At 45.5% G+C, this 15577-nt stretch overlaps 1 protein-coding gene across 1 annotated transcript; it reads right to left on the bottom strand.

The window, feature by feature from the left end:
• Positions 1 to 43: 43 nt before the first annotated feature.
• On the bottom strand, positions 44 to 5466 carry hpdb (4-hydroxyphenylpyruvate dioxygenase b). Its single transcript, XM_030359723.1, has 14 exons — positions 5196 to 5466; positions 4943 to 4969; positions 4602 to 4664; positions 4396 to 4500; positions 4056 to 4098; positions 3870 to 3952; positions 3312 to 3401; positions 3070 to 3173; positions 2901 to 2978; positions 2146 to 2308; positions 1780 to 1851; positions 1523 to 1645; positions 1250 to 1366; positions 44 to 995 (listed from the first exon to the last, which is right to left on the bottom strand). The coding sequence occupies exons 1-14, from the start codon at positions 5196 to 5198 to the stop codon at positions 885 to 887; spliced, it is 1182 nt and encodes a 393-aa protein (XP_030215583.1). The 5' UTR covers positions 5199 to 5466; the 3' UTR covers positions 44 to 884.
• Positions 5467 to 15577: the final 10111 nt, after the last annotated feature.

Genomic DNA, 15577 nt, shown 5'->3' with positions numbered 1-15577 from the left:
GATATCCGACTGGGGTAGTCACAGAAGGAACTCATAACAACGGTCTGCATCAAGTATTTTTATTTATAACATGGTATAGAAAGCGATGCTATATAATGCAATTCGTTATAGTCATGACAACAATGGTCTATTTAAAGAGTTACACAAAACGGTCATTGTACGATACACCATCTCTCCTTCTGCACCTCAGCCCAACTGCTACGCTAAGATAATCACGGTCGAGTCCCAGAAGAACATCGTCATCTACTCCAGGCAGACCATCGGCGTAAGCGAGGAGCCTACGACTACAAGTTCCCCAACAAAGACGAGAAGATCCCCTGCCTGTGGGGGCCGACGGCTAGATGTATGATGGATAGATAAGCAACATTTGCCACAGTCCACTTGGTAGGCTGGTCGACTGATCTATCCAGCATAAATCTAGGTGGACACGCCCTCTTGAAGTGGTTTTTGAATGATGTGCAAGTACAGTACAGGGTAAAGTCATGTTTAAATTCACTAGCTACCCTTGTGGAGCATCCAAATTAACCTCATTATGCTTTCATTTGAGAGAGCGAATGGCGGCTTGTGTCAAACTCCCCTCCGAGACGTCAGCCGCCACCCATACTGCTCCAGAACATTGGTTGATTATATAAAGGAATTATGGGATATTGCAACGAAGGACAGTAAACATTACAATGCAAACAGTTTTACATGTCCTTTAAAAAAAATAGAATTACCATCAAGTAACGTTGAATAATGTGGTGAACACAATGTCCTTCCTGCTTTGGCATTATTAAACTCATGTCTTGTGCATTAATATCCTTCATTTGACAAACGGCTATCAGGCTCACAATGGTGAGCCTCTCGGCATCAATCACAATCACGTGGGATAGTTCACTCAAGCTTCAAGCGATCTTTGAGACGCCATTGGGTGTGAGGATCGTCAGGTTTCCTCTGGCATTCTGGTCGGCCTCAATGGCTTCAAATAGAGACTTGAAGTTTCCTGCGCCAAAGCCCTGGAGAGAGACAGGAACACAACTGGTGAGACTCAATACCCTCCCTCCCTCCCTCTCCGGCCGCTTATCCCTTTGTGGGTAAAGTGTTTGCTCCCATTTAAGGGCTGATTATGAACCCTCGTTCAAGCAACGCAAGGGGGTGATTGACCCTTTACGTCCTTGCGGACCCTCCTTGTGGACCCTCCTTGCGTCCACTGCAAGGGCCTGACGTGCGCCTTTAAGTTGACGTGCACTGGAGGCCTGAGAGTCCTCACCTGGTGGTTGTGTCTCTGGATCACCTCCAGGAACACCGTGGGACGATCCTGGACCGGCTTGGTGAAGATCTGCAGCAGATATCCGTTGTCGTCGAAATCCACCAGGATTTTCAAGTTCTGAAAATTAATAACGGCAAAACATTAATTATGGCCTCAACTGAATTCCTATTATCTTCATGCAGAGCATTCTTTCTTTCTGTGTGTCCTCTGTCCTCCTCAAGGTGCCAACACAGCTTCCCCGTCCCCCCACAGGGAAAGGCACGGCGTTCTGACCTGAAGGACATCCAGGTCCTCTGTGATCTTGACCTTGGAGTGTTTGAGGTTCTCTCTCAGCTGTTCGTAGTACGTGTCCGGTACACACATGAACTCCATCCCGCGCTGCTTCAGGTTAACAATCTGCAAACAACATGAAAAGAAAAAGTGCTGGACGATACGTTTCATGAACAGCTGTATTTCGGTCTGCGGCTCTCCGTACGAGCAGGACCAGGGTTGCTGTCAGTTCATCTGCAGGTGTTTTTTCTGGTACTTACTGCGGTGATTATATCTGACGTATTCATGGCGATATGCTGGACTCCTGCACCGCCGTAGTACTCCACATACTCCTGGTGGTCACAGGAAGTGAGGGGCCAGAGTCTCCATTAATACGAGTGCATGTATTTCAGAGGCAGTCAACCCTTCTTCAATCTACATATTCACCAACATATTTCACATGTAAAAACTAGAAAAGCTGTTTATATTTCCTTTAAGGATAAAACTTTGGTCAGGATAGGAACCTTGTATGACCAAATGTATAATCTGAATGAATAATAATCTATAATTTAGTATAAAACCATCCTAGTTGTTTTGTTGGAGGGTTGTATGTCCCTGCATGAGGCCAATGAGAGGGGAGCCCTTGCCTGGATCTGAGACTTGCGTTTCCCAGTGGCAGGTTCGTTGATTGGCATCTTCACAGTCTCCTCATAGTTGGCCACGACGATGGAGCGCAGGGCGCTGAACTCAGTCTGCAGCTGCTTGTCGTCCACGGACCAGAAGCGGTGGAAGAGAAGGTTCCTCTGGTACCTGAGAATACCGTCAACCAGAGGTCAAAGGTCACTCCAGAACGTGAAGAAACAACCACTGGGGTTCAAATGGGGGGAGGTCACGGGAGGAAGAGGTGGTCCTGCTTTAGGTGATCGCTTGTTTCATGCTGAGAGGAACCCCTTCTGCAGTGGCACTCTGAACACTCCACCGACCCTGGAACTGAGACGTGATAGGCTACGCATCATTAGATAAAGAGCTTTCTAATTCGCAGCTCCATCTGGGCGTTGGGTCAAGTGACTCTTCTCCTCATCCAATGAGGTGGCTCATCCAATGAGGAGGAGCAGCCCATTCCCTGCAACAAGGTCCAAATCAGACCCAGATGTGGAGAAATTCCAGGAGACTGAGAGAAATAGTGCTGAGTCATGGTGGAGCAGTCAGCACTCAGAATGGGCAGGGTTAAGTTCTAACCAGCCCACCCCTCTCCTCCTCCAAGTCCCGTTTAAATGCAGCGACCGGAACACTTTTCATGGATCAACACCAGTTTACATGACACTATTTAAAACAGGTCTTTCCTCAACAAGCGTTTCAAAACAGAATGCTGTGGCGTCATACGCAAAGAGCAGCATGTTACCATTCAACCACTGGCACCATCTCGTCGTCTCCCTGGTTCCCCACAACGTGATCGATGAAATCCAGCTTCCCGCTCGGCCTGCACAGAAATACCAAGCAAAATGACCTCCGCAAAGAAAACAGCCATGGTACGTCTTCTCATATCAGCAGGACTATTGTTTGTTACTCACAGCGTGGCCAGGAGGGGGTCCTTGTGCAGCGGCGGTTTGAAACCAGGCAGGAACAGGCCGTTGTATGCCGTACGCTCCACCAGCGTGTGTGTGGTGTCCCCGTACTTGATCAAAACCAACGGACAAACAACGTTTGTATAGCTTTAGCTATTGCTATGAACTGAGTAAGCTCATTAAGCAGAACAGCGTTGGAGAGAGCCTCTCTAAACATGTGATAATATGTCCTCCATGGTGGCCCTTACCGTTTGGAGCACAGCCAGCTTCACCTGGCCCTGAGTGTCCTCCATGGTGTACGGTTCCCTCACAACCAGGGCTCCCCGCTCCCGGGCTTTCTGCCAGTCAGGTCAAAACAACTCCATGCAGTCAGGTCAACTCATTAAAATTAAACCCCTACTGAACCAGTTTTGATAGACTGTATGGCGGCCAATTTTTTAAACAGAGGGCCAGGTTAAAAGGGGCGTAAAGATTATAATAATTATCATTCAATACAGACTTGACACTCTATGTTTGCGCAGCAGCCCAATAAAGTCGTTACTTCAATCTGGCTGTGTAAATGTCTATTTTGTGTGTGTGTGTGTGTGTGTGTGTGTGTGTGTGTGTGTGTGTGTGTGTGTGTGTGTGTGTGTGTGTGTGTGTGTGTGTGTGTGTGTGTGTGTGTGTGTGTGTTTGTGTGTGTGTTATGTATAATATTGTTATATATTATATTATGATGTGTTTATATATGTTTAGCGCAGTAAAGCTGAATTTGCTTGAACGTCTTCTCTTCAAACTCTTGAGTTTAAGTTCTTGAGCTTTATTACCTGCACAAGGTAGTCACAGTCCTCCACTGTAAACGCAACATCCTTCACCCCATCTCCATGTTTGATGAGATGCTCGCCCATCTCTGAGAAAAGACAGCATAAGTCAAAATAAATGCTTTTCTATTGCTTCATTGAATTTTATCCTTCAATCCCAGGGAATGAGACCAACGTAATTTGCATCAGTACCTTTGTTTCCAGGATTGAGAGCAGAGGAGAAAACATACAATATCTGTAAAGGAGGGAAGCCAAAGATTAACATTACTAGTCCACTCCAAATACCATAGGAGGTCATCTATTCTATGCTTTTCATGGAACCCTTATTTTACCAGGCAAGGTCTATTGAGGCAACAACATTTATTTTCCGAGGGAGAAATGGCAGCTGCAATAATGCTACATATCAACATAATTATCATTGATGTAAAGCTTTATATTTCTTTCTTTTCAAACTATTGATGAACAAGTTGTTTCTTCTTTCGTGTCCAGCTGTCGTACACACGACACCCCGCTGAGTGCGTCTGGTCCTTACCTTGCCCTGTTTGACCACATGGGAAACCACATCTCTCCTGCCCGTCTCAAGGCCCTGGTACGCCACGGGCTCAAAGCCAAGCTTGTTACAGTAGAACGACGCGGCCTACCAGGAGCAGAACACCAATCTCCTGTTTATCTTGTACCTCTCAGAAAATGGTTGGAATCCTCTGGTTGGTAAAGGTGTCTCTTTCTGCGGTAACATACCTGTTTAGCATTTCCAACCCAGAATGTCAGGTGATCGAAGCACAGGAACTTGCCTTTTTCGTGCTAAACACACAGACGCAGGCAAAGACACACACACACACACACACACACACACACACAAACACACACACACACACACACACACACACACACACACACACACACACACACACGCACACACGCACACACACACACACACACACACACACACACACACACACACACACACACACACACACACACACACACACACACAGTTTATTTATTCTACTATAATCAAACAATGTAAAGATAGAATTGTTGAGAAAGAGTTTGACAAATACACAAATGTCAGCACAAACCTTTTCGCCTTTGTCAGTGTATGTTGTCTGAAAAAAAATGACAACAATATTACAAAGCAGCCCTATAATAAGCTATAATAGTGAATCGTTTTTTTGTATACAAAATATGCAGCCCTATATTAATCTGATATATTATTGTGCACATTATTAAGTAATTAAGTAATGGTAGCAAAAAGTAAGACATAGAACTACTTCATGCAATCACCAGAACCAATTATCACCAGGACTCGTACTAAATTAGTGTTTGACTCACCATCTTGTCTTCCTTCTTGAACAACAGCCGTTTGCTTAAGAAGATACAGGGTCCAGGGTTTGGAATAGGAGAGTTTAAATGTCCAGCCCACCACGGAGACTGGAGGGGAGGTGAGAGGGGGTAGGGCCGTACGCTGGGAGGGCGAGGGACCGAGGATGTGGCATACCTCGACTGAGACACTAAACTAACCTCTATAGGGACTAATGTCAAATACAGGCCTCTTCGAGAGACCAAGAGAATATATGTATAAATGTGTATGCATACAGTTGGTATATGTATATATTTTATTATAAATCAAAGTGGAACATCATCTCAGCAAGTTTAGTGTGGAATTGGATTTCAGCACCACCCCCTTTAGTTTAACAAAATAACACCATATGTTCATGGTTAGTTTCAAGAGGAGGCTCTCCGATGCCAGCCTCTGATTGGCTGATCTCTTTGTTGCGGCAGTCGTACAGACATCAGTTCTCTTCACTGTTACTGGAGTAAGACTGCAGATCATATAACAGATGTTGTTGAAAATGCAAAATTCAGTTGATCGAATGTTCCATTGGTCCAGGTTACACGACCAAACAAAGTTTATAGGCAGGCTGACACTGCAGTCGACCCATAAGTAGCATATATATAAGTCATTTATATATGTGTGTGTGTGTGTGTGCGTGCGTGTGTATGTGTGTGTGTGTGTGTGTGTGCGTGTGCTCGTGTGTATGTGCGTGCGTGCATGTGTGTGTGTGTGTTTGTTTGTGGGTGTGTGTTTATGGTCAAATGCTAATGCCAAATCCCCTATACCTGCTCCTTCATCATCTGTATGTAAATCTGGCCTGGATGAAAGCTTGCTACAATGTAGTAAGTAAAGTAAACGATTGTCTGAGGGTGATGGGCAGCTCCTCTCGCGGTGAGAGCTGGACACCAGAGCTATGTGGGGTATCCACGCAGCTTCCCCCCTGCTCTCTCTGTGTCAGTTCAACAGCCGGTAACGGTTGCCTGGGCAGTTCCCCTGGGGGTTTACTGCCTGGTCTACCGGCGGCTGTTCCCCACGGTGAGCCTTACCTCTGTTTACCTCTGAGGCCAGCAACCAGCGGGAATAGAGGTGTGCCAGGGAATGGTACTCGCCGTGATCCAGCGGGTTAGCGATACATGGCTCCTGCTCAGGCCTCTTCCCTTCGTCCACAGAAGGATACGGCGTCCATCATCCATGGGCCCTGCACGGCGTGGTGGTTTGTCTCAAAGCCCTCTGTTGTGAGTGTGTACCACATCTATAGCACGCTGTGGACCAGCCTGTGAGATGACACTATGACTGACAGCAGTGTGAATACATTCTGAGTCAGCTCTGATCCATTCAGTTGAAATTGTGCATGCATTTTAGGATGGAATATCTTCTAAAAGCAACAGTAAGCAACAGAGCTGGTAAGCCATTGAAAGTGTCTACATTCCCTCAGGAAATGAGCTATATACTGTCTCTCTGGCTGGCGAAATCCTCTTGGGACGTTAGGTGCATTGATTCTTTAAAGGTCCCATGGCAGGAAAATTTCACTTTATGCCCGCTGCCCGCTGAACCACCGCTGTGGGGCTGTGGTGCCTCGGCGCTGCCCGCTGCCCGCTGCCCGCTGCCGATGCGGTGTTGCCTCGGCAGCGGGAAGAGGGCAGCTCCGAGGCGGTGTTGCCTTGGGACGTCGGAGAACCTGACGCAGTCGTTTGAGAATCATAATATCGACTGGAGGTGCACACAGCTTTTGGCCGTGATAATATATATTATAGGATATAGTTATCTGTGCATAATATGATATTATTTAGACATAGAGCTCCAGGACTCCTGCCAGAGCACCCGGATTGTTCTAGAATATTTACAGAACACGGCAAAAGGCTGTGTTTGCGCCTCGCCATCGCGATACATCCACTGTAAACAGAGCGCATGGTACCGTGGCTGCAAGTTGCTCAGGGCCACACTCCCAGCCTCCTCCTTGACCCGCCTCTCTCCTCCTCATTTGCATTAAAGCTACAGACACCGAAACGGTGTGTTTGGGGAAAGCTCAATGTGCGACTGGCTCATAGTGGCTGTAATTCTGCACCACGGCTGAATTCGGGAACATCTTCAAATACTGTGTTAGGGGCCCACTAATATCTATATTAAAGCATCCATGAAGTAGCATGCCATGGGACCTTTAATATTCTTAATATAGGATAGTAGTATCCTAAATGTTCTTTTTATAGGGTAGTAGTATAGCTTCCTATATCTTAATATAGGGTAGCAGTATAGTGTCCTAAATGTTCTTAATATCGGGTAGCAGTATAGCCTTCTAATATATGTTCATGTAGGATAGCAGTATAGCTTCCTATATCTTAATATAGGGTAGCAGTATAGTGTCCTAAATGTTCTTAATATCGGGTAGCAGTATAGCCTTCTAATATATGTTCATGTAGGATAGCAGTATAGCTTCCTATATCTTAATATAGGTTAGCAGTATAGACTCCTAACATATGTAAAGATAGGGTAGTAGTATAGTCTCCTAATATAAGTTAATATAAGCTAGTAGTATGAAACAGTTTAAGTGGGAAAAAAAGTATTCAACACTTGATAAACGGATTAATTGATTGACGAGTTAATCGCTAGGGTGCTCTGTTTGGTTGCTAGGGGGTGATGACACCGCTGGTAGCGAGAAAACAACAAGGGGGATTAAATGATGGGACACTATTAAGGTGCCGCGTGGAGGTGGTCATCACGTCCTCAGCCTACGGCAGGCTATACAACTCTAATGAGCTGAGCTCAAACCTGTTACTTCACCTTCCCTTAAGGTCTTTGTTTTTCACACTGTTCCCTCGAGGGCTGCCTGTTGTCAGGACATGCAGCCACACATGTTTTCAGATAGCCACCTAGCACCCGATTCATGGTGCAGAATAGAGATGATCTCTTATTGTTTTTATTTTGGAATTATTACTGTTAATAATTACAATTAGGGCATTTGGCAGACGTTTTTATCCAAAGCGACTTACGTCGGTTAATACACACATTGACACGCCGACGGCGGAGTCAACCATGCATGACGACAGGCAGCTCGTCAGGAGCAGTTAGGGTTAAGTGTCTTGTTCAGGGACACATCTAGGAGGACTCAGCTAGGAGGAGCTGGGGATTGAACTAGCAACCTATCGGTTGCAAGACAACTGCTCTACCTCCTGACCTAAGCCGCCCTCTAATACTGGTGGTACGCTTTGTTTGCAGTACTGGAAAAATGAGAAACAACACAAAATGATTTGTCGCACAACCGACAACTTGGATTTGTTAAAAATGTGATGCATCTCATCTATTTCCAACCTCAACTTCTATAACATAAAGGAAACGTGTTGTGTTATAGATCACACCGTTATTATGGAACTACAAAGCAAGCACCTCACATACGTTTCAGAGGAGCTGAAACCAGACACAAAACACAGACACACATCACAACACTCCCCTGGGGTGAACTCCATGGGGTCGAGGGGGGTGGGGAGAAGGCACCTTAGCCCCCTGCTGTGCCACCTCCCCCGCCAGCGCACACAGCCCACAGTTGAGGAGCAGAGAGCCAGAGAGCCAGACGTAGTGTGTGGAGGTGAGGCCGACCCGACTCATCCACCGAGATGCAGACAGACGACCAGGAGAGACCCGGCCAACAGGGAGATCCGCCTCAGACGGACTCGGAGGCCCCCCACGGAGCCCTCACAGACGCTGATTCATCACAGCGCACGGGGGAGGAGCGCCTGACCTGTGGGAGTCCCTTCGACGAGGAAGGCGCCGGGACGGGCGGCGCTCCTTCAGAGTCCATCGCCGGACCTCCTCTGAGGATGCAGAGCCTCTTGAAGCAGGTCCGCAGCCAGATCAGGGCCAAGTCAGGGCTGAGCCACGCCAAGACCGGCCTGCTGGACCTGATGCAGCAGATCAAGGAGAGAGAGGTGGGGACGGCCTCCTTGCTCAGCGGCCTGTCAGGAGGGGCTGGTGGAGGCGGCGCTGGCGTCTCGGAGGCCGGTGGCGAGGGAGGAACCCTGACCAATGGGGAGCAAGGTGAGACGGAGCCAGAAGCTACGGCGCCTCTGTTGCCCTCAAGCTTTGAAGAAGAGCTGGAGGCCACCAGAATCACACTGAGGGGGGAGTTTGAAGAGCAGATCTCCCAGCTTCGCGTCGAGATGCAGGCGTACGCCGACCGGGCCGTGAGCGACGTGGAAGGCAAGATGAGAAACGCCCCCCACCCCCTGCACGCTCCGGCTAAAGGGAGGAGCCGGGAACAGACGGACGGCAAAACAGCAGACAAGAAGCAGAAGCCTCTGGGCACTGCCGCCGCCGCCGCTGTCGCGCCCGCGCTGACCGGCAGGAGGTCCCGCGTGCTGACCCGCACCATGACCACCATCGTCACCAAGACCTGCGCTCCCGTCATCGTCGGGCCCCGGGCCAAGTCGGAGACGCTGTGCGGCTGCAGGGACAGCGGCGCCCTGCAGATGAGGGAGGCAGACCTCAGGTTCATCCACCCTCAGGACCGGGGCAGCAGGCCGCCGCAGGGCAGGAGGGCTCTGCCCCCCGTGATCCAGCCCGTGCACCAGCCCGGGCCCCCTCGGCAGAAGCCTGTCTGGACCATGGCTCAGACCGGTAGCTGAGACTCGACTGGATGGAAGATGGTGATGATGTTGGGGAAAGGGAATCTTGATATGGTCAAATATATTTAAATTCTGTTGTTGTTCAAACACATGTTGTGGCTTGTTTCACTGTCAGTTGCAACGTAAATGTGATATATATATATATATATGTCATCTGATGTAATTTGACGTTATACAGATACATATACACATCTATATATTATCTATTAAAACTTTCTAACTGTTAGAAGGACTGAAAACCAGTTCTAGCTAAAGAAAGAAAATTGCTTTTAAAATCAAAGTTTTAAATCATTGATTAGGCATTTCGTTATTGTTGCTCTATTGTTGATATCTTGTTAAGAAAACTGTTATTTCAATCATTACAATACTTATTTTTGTCATTTATATGTCAACCTAGCAAATATTTGTATAAATGTAGACGAATAGATGTCTATTGTATGCACCGACTAACACACACACACACGCACCTGCACACACAATCGCATGCACACACACACACACACACACACACACACACACACACACACACACACACACACACACACACACACACACACACACACACACACACACACACACACACACACACACACACACAATCAAACACACACACACAGACACGCACACATCGGAAGCCTAAATAATAATGGTAATAATAGAAAATGTTTTGTTATTTACTACTCTATATATTTTTTTGCTTTTCTAGGTAATTGTGCAAAGTTGCCGATAGATGGCAGCATTAAGCTCACATATAATTTCGAACAACCAATGTTCCTATTCATCATGTCAACCGTTTGGTCTAATTTGGGTGAAAATAAATGCTGTAAATTAAATTTTCAAAAGAGAGAACTGCTTATTTTTACAAATGTGTGGCTGTGAAACTAGTCCTCAAGGGAAGGATTCGACTGATCGTTGGATGGAAATGCCATCATGTTGATGTAGCCGACTGGTCTTTAGATTGCAGGGTGTCTGGTCTGTATAATGTTGAAGGAGGGTTTTCCGGATCAGAAGGGAAGGTAATGTTCCACATCGTCATCATTCTAACTTGAAGGATAACATTGGGTTTTGACAGCAGTCAGATAACCTCCTATCATTGAATGAGCTCCTCTGTTCAAATACCCAGACTGGACCACTAAATGTCCTTCTTTCTATCAAAAACAGTGTTTTATCCTCAAGCTTCCATAGCCTACTGGGTGAATATTCACCCATTAAAAAGTTACTTCCTGCCTTCCATGTATCTAAAAAATATTGGGGTGTTTGAAATGAAAAAGGGTTGGCATTTGACCCTTCAAAAGTAAAATTAGCATTGCATAATTGATTACTTTTCATTTTACAACTTTCTCTCATATTATTTCTGCATTTGCAAGTGCACACAAACATACTTTGGTTATTGAGTCGATTATCATCACATCATTCGTCGGCTACCCAGCCAATCAGTTCTATAATATAACATACAACAGACCCGACACTCACAATCACTCCACTTCCATCGGGCTGCGGACGCAAAGCCTGCGTGGAAGGTTGATGGTATACTGGTGCGCAGTCAGTGTTGCCAGATTAGGCCAGATTTCCCGCCCAATCTGGCAACACTGTGCGCAGTGCACCTGAGTGCACTCAGCATCTGACTTGGCACCGGGGGGCCAATCAGTGACAGGAGATGCATTTAGTGGCTCAGCAGCGTGGAGGGGCCGCTTCCACCGCAGGCCCCCCACAATGGACGCGATAGTGCGGTCTCTGAAGAGGACCTTTGTGTGTCCTGGGGGACGACGATGACATCCGGACGAGGACACATCGAGTCCATCACATTCAGGAGCGGCCAAGCCACGTTGCGGGAGGAAGCGGCGTCAGTCGCCTAACGATTTGCCCGTCGGCTCATTGACATGCGCAGTACAACGAGTAACCGCGGACTCGCTGTACTGCGCGTGTCAATGAGCCGACGGCCAATCGTGCAGTAACAGCTAGGGGCGATTCTAGGTTCTGACTTTTGGGGGGGCTCAACCCCAGGAAGCCACAGGGGTATATGAAGTATATAAAGTCCTGTCCAAGATTTTTTTATTCCACGATATTTTATTAGTTACTCTGCTGTTGTATGTCTAAGCCAAAAGCTGGCAGTGTCAGCTACATAATGCAGTTAAAGTGATGAAAGGAAAAAAGACTGTTTGGATGAAGGAATAATCAATGGATGTGAACTGCAATAACAAATTTGAGGTATATATATTTTTTTTATTTACACAGTTACTGAAAAACATTGGTGCAACATGTACTAGATTAATAATATGAGAAACATACAACTATTTCATACCACTAAGTGAGACAACATAAACTATGTTGTCTCACTTTCAGGGACCCAAACATTTTTATAAAACAAATCAAAAAAAAAAATCTTGTTCTGATGCAAAAAAAGAAGGGTGCTCATTTTCAGTTAAAACAAACCGTTTACTATATTTGATCAGCTGTGGGCATTTTCATAACAATGTGAGCTAATCAGCAAGTACAACATGTTCTAGACCAGTGGTTCTCAATTATTTTCTCTCATTCACACCCTAGGAGACAGATATATTTTTATTTTATTTTTATTTATTAATTTAGATTAATAAAATTAGCGGAGATAACATCTGCAACAACTTAAAACAATTTCCAAGTTCAGTTTATTAACTCAATTTGTAACATTTAAACAAGACTGCTAAGTGTGTGAATCTCAAAACAGAGAAACAAGAGCAAATGATTCACTGGGGTATGCATTTAATTAAAAAAAAATGTAAACAGTAAACATTGGTCACTTGTCAGCTTCATCAGCTTATTCCCTTTCAAAAAAAAAATATATGTTCATCTTTCAAGCATGAATAAAGACACCAAGTCCCTCTGTCATGACTTTGTACGATCAGAATTCTTGTAAAACTTCTGACCCTTGGTATTGTGTTTATTTAAAATAAAATAAGTAACTTATTAAAATAAATAAATAAATCAGACACTAAAGGTACGAACACACCAGACGCGTACCCGCGTAAAGATTTACGCGCGTAACGCACCTAAAATGTTGCTTGACCATTTTGTATCAAAAATTGTCCTACGCATACGCTCCTAACGCGCCTACGCTCCTAACGCGCCTAGATGAGTCCATGTCCATGCAAGTGAACGGAGCGTTCCCTCTTCGTCATAACTATCAAACCAAACATCCTTCACATTCACCGAGCGAACATTACGAAAGTAAAATGCACATTTCTCGCTAAAAATGTTTCCATAAACGCATTTAATGGCGTAACTATGTTACTATTTCCAACCAGAATAAAGAAAGTTGTCGGCCGTGGCTGCGCTGGAGTCCGAGGTAGGAAACCCAAACGCCGCCGTGTTTGGCTGATAGAGTTTAGATCGGGTTAGATTAAATAATCTCGGATATAAATAACAATAATCGGGTTAAATAACTTCACATGGTGTGTCTGGTGTGTTTCCAGCATTCGTAGTGTTGATCAGCAGATATATAGTCCGCCAAGACGTTGAGGTTGCTTAGTAACCTGAGACTCTGTCCATGCAAATGAACGGAGCGTTCCCTCTTCGTCATAACTATCAAACCAAACATCCTTCACATTCACCGAGCGAACATTATGAAAGTAAAATGCACATTTCTCGCTAAAAATGTTTCCATAAAAGCATTTAATGGCGTAACTATGTTACTATTTCCACCCAGAATAAAGAAAGTCGCCGGCCGTGGCTGCCATGGACATGGCTGCGCTGGAGTCCGAGGTAGGAAACCCAAACGCCGCCGTGTTTTGGTGATAGAGTTTAGATCGGGTTAGATTAAATAATCTCGGATATAAATAACAATAATCGGGTTAAATAACTTCACATGGTGTTTCTGGTGTGTTTCCAGCATTCGTAGTGTTGATCAGCAGATACATAGTCCGCCAAGACGTTGAGGTTGCTTAGTTACCAGAGACTCTGTCCATGCAAGTGAACGGAGCGTTCCCTCTTCGTCATAACTATCAAACCAAACATCCTTCACATTCACCGAGCGAACATTATGAAAGTAAATTGCACATTTCTCGCTAAAAATGTTTCCATAAAAGCATTTAATGGCGTAACTATGTTACTATTTCCACACAGAATAAAGAAAGATGTCGGCCGTATGCTTCTGCCCAAGCTCACTACTCTCTGCCAGTGACGTCGGGTCAAGCTCAACGCTGATTGGGCAACGTGGCTAATCGCCATGCGTATGAGCGTAAAAAGTTCAATTTTTTGAACTCTTGAAATGTACGCGCGTATATATACGCGCCTCATACGCGGCTAACGCGGGTAAAATGTTGCTTTAGCGCATGTAACGCGTGTACGCTTCTCATACGCGCGTAAACCAATGGTTCCCTATGGAAAAATTGACGATTTTATACGCGAGGTACGCGGGTAACGCGTTTGGTGTGGCCGTACCTTAAGTCCCGTCTGTCGCTCGCGCCCCCCCTCCGACACCTTTTATAAGCTGAGGGCGTTTTCATAAGTCTCATAGTATTAGAACAAGTAATGTTGTACTTGTTGATGAGCTCACGTTGTTATGGCAATGAATATGCCCTCAGCTGATAAAATAATGCCAGCGTTTTTTTTCAAATGAAAATTAGCACCCATGTCAACTTTTTCTGCTCCTTGCACCTTATCATGTTTATCATGCTACGCAGAATTGCAAGCCCCAGCCGACTAAACCATGAAGCAATTCAAGAGGAGGCATAGATAGAATTGCCTTGTACTGTTATTTACTAGTCATCTGACAGATTATGTCAAGGTTTTAAAATGATTATTATTATTATTAGCTGGTCATGTTATAACACAGCTGGAAATCGTGGATTTTCTGATAAAGACTAGGAAGCCTTTTTGACAGACAAAACAGCAGAAACTATGTTAAGTTTGCTCGTGCTGCCTTTTTGGTTTTGTCAAACAGGAGACGCCCACCCACCAATCAGAGGGTAGAGATTCCTGCAGGAAGGTTGCGCTCGATTTCACCAGCCCAGTTGTGCCTGTTCATTACAGGATCCACTCTCTCATTGCTTGTGTAAAAAAAAAAGGTAGAATATTAGATTTGAGGACGAAATGATAGGGTGGGCTAAGGCAAGTTTTGGGTGGGCTTGAGCCCACCCAAAAGAGGTCTAGCTTCGCCACTGAGCTAGATTGGTGTGATTTTGTACTTTCTATTAAAATGTGTATTCGGATAGAAACGTATAGTGGCGACCGTGGGCATGGTAGCATTTTTTCATTTCTGAAATAGATGTATTAATATTAATAATGACCCCCTATTTCTCCACTTATTGTTACTGTTAAAGCTTCTGGCCTGGGCTTGGAGTTCAAACACGCCCACTATCTGGCCCCAAGATTATACATCCTAATGGATTCTCCAAAAGACTAAGATGTTTGAGAGTGGGTAACCTGTGTGTTAGGCCATAGTCCTTAACAGGCCTCTAAGTCAAAACAATCCCATAACAATCCCATTAAAACCATCAGGGTGGATGAGGAGCTGGATAAGGGGCAGGCTGGGTGAAGGGGTCCATCTGAAAGCCGAGGCGTCGACCGCGCCTTGAATTGCGTCAAATAGAGAATGGTATTAGCATGGAGATATCAATCAAAAGTGGTCTGGTGTAAACTCAGTGTGAAGCCTTAATGCGGATGATGCCACTTCCAGGTGAATCCATGATGATAGGCTGTGTGTGTGTGTGTGTGTGTGTGTGTGTGTGTGTGTGTGTGTGTGTGTGTGTGTGTGTGTGTGTGTGTGTGTGTGTGTGTGTGTG

The sequence above is a fragment of the Gadus morhua genome, chromosome 6, assembly GCF_902167405.1.
Source record: "Gadus morhua chromosome 6, gadMor3.0, whole genome shotgun sequence".
Taxonomy (NCBI): domain Eukaryota; kingdom Metazoa; phylum Chordata; class Actinopteri; order Gadiformes; family Gadidae; genus Gadus; species Gadus morhua.
The sequence above is the reverse complement of the archived record's forward strand: the minus strand, read 5'-3'. Positions and strand labels throughout refer to the sequence as shown.